Source organism: Limulus polyphemus, unplaced genomic scaffold (genome assembly GCF_000517525.1).
Source record: "Limulus polyphemus unplaced genomic scaffold, Limulus_polyphemus-2.1.2 Scaffold4026, whole genome shotgun sequence".
In the NCBI taxonomy this organism is placed as follows: Eukaryota; Metazoa; Arthropoda; class Merostomata; order Xiphosura; family Limulidae; genus Limulus; species Limulus polyphemus.
In genome coordinates, this window is record NW_013669636.1 from 79,570 (window position 1) to 83,427 (window position 3,858).

At 32.0% G+C, this 3,858-nt stretch overlaps 1 protein-coding gene across 1 annotated transcript in view; it reads right to left on the reverse strand.

Moving 5' to 3' along the window:
• Nucleotides 1-452: 452 nt before the first annotated feature.
• Nucleotides 453-3,858, reverse strand: part of LOC106470473 (fasciclin-1-like) — a gene marked incomplete at its 5' end in the record, with an annotated part of 6,618 nt that continues 3,212 nt past the window's right edge. Inside the window, 2 exons of the mRNA XM_022399081.1 lie at nt 453-644; nt 1,375-1,507. Coding sequence (XP_022254789.1) covers nt 468-644; nt 1,375-1,507 — 310 coding nt within the window. The remainder of the gene's footprint in view (nt 645-1,374; nt 1,508-3,858) is intronic.

Below are 3,858 nucleotides of genomic sequence, written 5' to 3' on the forward strand. Positions count from 1 at the left end.
ACCATGAAATGTATATACATTGTAACTAACCTTCAGCAGTTGAATATAGTTATATATAAGAACAGGTTCTTACATTGTAACTAACCTTCAGCAGTTGAATATAGTTATATATAAAGACAACTGTTGGTCTAGGAGGACAACATACCCAAACAACTGATAGTCTTGAAGGACAACACACACATACAACTGATGGTCTGGGAGATCAACACATCCAGACAAATAGTGTTCTCAAAGAACCTGTCCACAATTCGATTGGTAACACCACACCTGTAGTTGCCTATTAGGAATGATGAAGCTCAAGGAACAATTTAAAGTTCACAACAAACTTTGATTAGATATAATGTCTGGCTAACGGCATTTTCAACACAGTGAGTGTAGCTTATTGGCTGTAGGTTGTTATGGTTAGCTTAGCCAATAAAAGTGGGGACAAAACATATTTCCTTCTGAATGACTATCATACAGTGACGTCACAAAATATGAGATAAAACGTGATCACCAGATGAATACATACTTGTTTGAGTGTCAAATGAATTACTCTGGTTGACAAACTTGATGTCAACCCGAGGGTTGTTGGAAATGTAACCTTCGTTCCCTGCTGTTCTAGTGAAGAGCACGTACTGGGAAATCACGTGAGCCTTGATCACCTGTCAAACGAACATAAAACATAAATAACTTGAAAGGAAACTTCATATATTTAACATCCAACTGATAGGCAGCTAGAAATTTAACACCTGGGTTTACTTGTCTGAGTGTTTATCCAACTAATAGACTGCTAGAAATTTAACACCTGAATTTACTTGTCTGAGTGTTCATACAACTGATAGACTGCTAGAAATTTAACACCTTAGTTTACTTGTCTGAGTGTTCATACAACTGATATACTGCTAGAAATGTAACACCTGAGTTTACTTGTCTGAGTGTTCATACAACTGATAGACTGCTAGAAAATTAACACCTGAATTTACTTGTCTGAGTGTTCATACAACTGATAGACTGCTAGAAAATTAACACCTGAGTTCACTTTGCTGAGTGTTTATATAACAGATAAAATACTAGAAATACGACAATTGCTAATTAGCAAACCGATAAATACAAAATAAATCTTTAAACATTCTCTTGAATCGTATTTTGGTGGACTTTAACTGTGTTCGTTAAACCTGCAGGTAACAAACAAACTTTATTAAATCATCACTTTGTTCATCAAATATTTTGAGCAGTTTTATTGCTTTGTTTTCAAATAACATATATTTAAATTTATATGATCTTTAATAAATTATCTTTGAAATAAAAAGTCATATTACCATTTGCTAAATATTCTGTTACAAGAACTGATAAAGTAAGATGTATACTTCCTTGTTGTAAAACAATACTTACATCTCTGTCAACACCTCTAAACCTGCTTCCAGTGGGACCATTTTCTTCGCCAATTGGAATAAAATAAGTGTGGTTTCCAACTTTGGTAAAGGTATCGACCTCTTCTCCTTTTACTACACGTGAAGCCATAGCGCTGAATGTTATAAAAACAGGTTCGGTTTAATAGTAAACTTTACGTTCTTATATCCCTTATTGGATTTTAAAACAATAATACTCAGTAGCTTTCGGACATCGTTCAGTGTTTAGAAATTCGCTAAAATACCTAAATAGCAAGTGCTCGGTTTGTTTCAAAGTGAAAACCCTACTTTACCATGATAAGAACCTGTTCGGATATGTTGTCCTCCCAGACTATCAATTGTCTATGTATGTTGTCCTCCCATACTATTAAAATTGATATTTGTACTAACTTTTGTGTTCTAAAGTTGATATTTATACTAATTTGTGTGTTCTAAAGTTGATATTATACTAATCTTTGTATTCTAAAGTTGATATTTTTACTAATTTTTGTGTTCTAAAGTTGAGATTTATACTAATCTTTATATTCTAAAGCTTAGTTATATATTAATTTTGTGTTCTAAAGTTGAGCTTTATACTAATCTTTGTATTGTAAAGCTTAGTTATATATTAATTTTGTGTTCTAAAGTTGAGATTTATACTAATCTTTGTATTCTAAAGCTTAGTTATATATTAATTTTGTGTTCTAAAGCTGAGATTTATACTCATTTTTGTGTTTTAAAGTTGAGATTTATACTAATCTTTGTATTCTAAAGCTTAGTTATGAATTAGTTTTGTGTTCTAAAGCTGAGATTTATACTCATTTTTGTGTTTTAAAGTTGAGATTTATACTAATATTTGTATTCTAAAGCTTAGTTATATACTAATTTTGTGTTTTAATGTTTAAATTTATGCTAAACTTTATATTTTGATGACGAGATTTATACTAATATTTGTATTGTAAAGTTGGGATTATAATAATGTTTGTATCCTAATACTGAAATTTATGCTAACCTTTGTATCCTAAAGTTTAGATTTATACTAATTGTTGTATTCTTAGTGTTTAGGGATCTCTATATGTCGACACAGAGAATAAGGCCCAATTTGTAGGAGAAAATGCCTTATTTGACACAAAACTGAAAATTAAAACATTACACGATGCAGTTCTTACGATAGTTTTCCTTTCCCTTCGCTCTGGATAAAATCCCAAATTTTAATATCGATGATCATCAGAGGATGCTGGATCAAGTGGACCACGCCATTCCTCACTGGAATATTAGCTCGAACAATCTTAGACAAAACCACTCCTTTATGGTGAGCTTGATTTTCCTGTAACGTGTTGCTCCTTACGAACACTGACAATAAGTAATGGTGAATTATTGAAAAATACGAGCTCTATTATATCGCGGAATAAAAACAATTACTTCATAATTAGATACCTCATATACATCATATAAAATTACGACAGGTTTTTCGAAAGAAGCGTGAAAAGACAGATATATAAAGAAATATAATTAAAATACGACTATCGCCCAGTAACAAATGAAAAAAGATAAATATAAACAAACAAAATTAATGTTCGATAGTTGTTTAGAAAGAAAGCGATAAAATGAATATACATATATCAAGTTAAATAATACAGTTGTTCAGAAGGAAACGGGGGTTTTTGTTCTCTTACGTTAGAACAAGAGTTTTTTTTCGGCCGACAAAGCTTCGTTATCCGTTCGTTTCTTTCCCACTGTGCGAGGAATGTGATACTTCAACTATATTGTCGTGTGGTGATTACGGCTGAAAAATCCAAAATTACGTCTTTTCACATTTATGTGATGTTTATGTTTTAGGAACTCTCAAAGATATTCTGGGAGGACAACACATCCAGACAACTGATGGTCTGTGAGGATAACACACACAGACAATTGGTGGTCTGTGAGGATAACACACACACACAACTGATGGTCTGTGAGGATAACACACACACAGACAACTGATGGTCTGTGAGGATAACACACACACAGACAACTGATGGTCTGTGAGGATAACACACACAGACAATTGGTGGTCTGTGAGGATAACACACACACAGACAACTGATGAACTGTGAGGATAACACACACAGACAATTGGGGGTCTGGGAGGACAACACATTTAGACAACTGATAATCTGAGAGGAAAACACACTCAGACAACTAGAACACAAAGATTAGTATAAATATCAACTTTAGAACACAAAGATTAGTATAAATCTCAACTTTAGAACACAAAGATTAGTATAAATATCAACTTTAGAACACAAAGATTAGTATAATATCAACTTTAGAACACACAAATTAGTATAAATATCAACTTTAGAACACAAAAGTTAGTACAAATATCAATTTTAGAACACAAAGATTAGTATAAATATCAACTTTAGAACACAAAAGTTAGTACAAATATCAATTTTAGAACACAAAGATTAGTATATATATCAACTTTAGAACACAAAAGTTA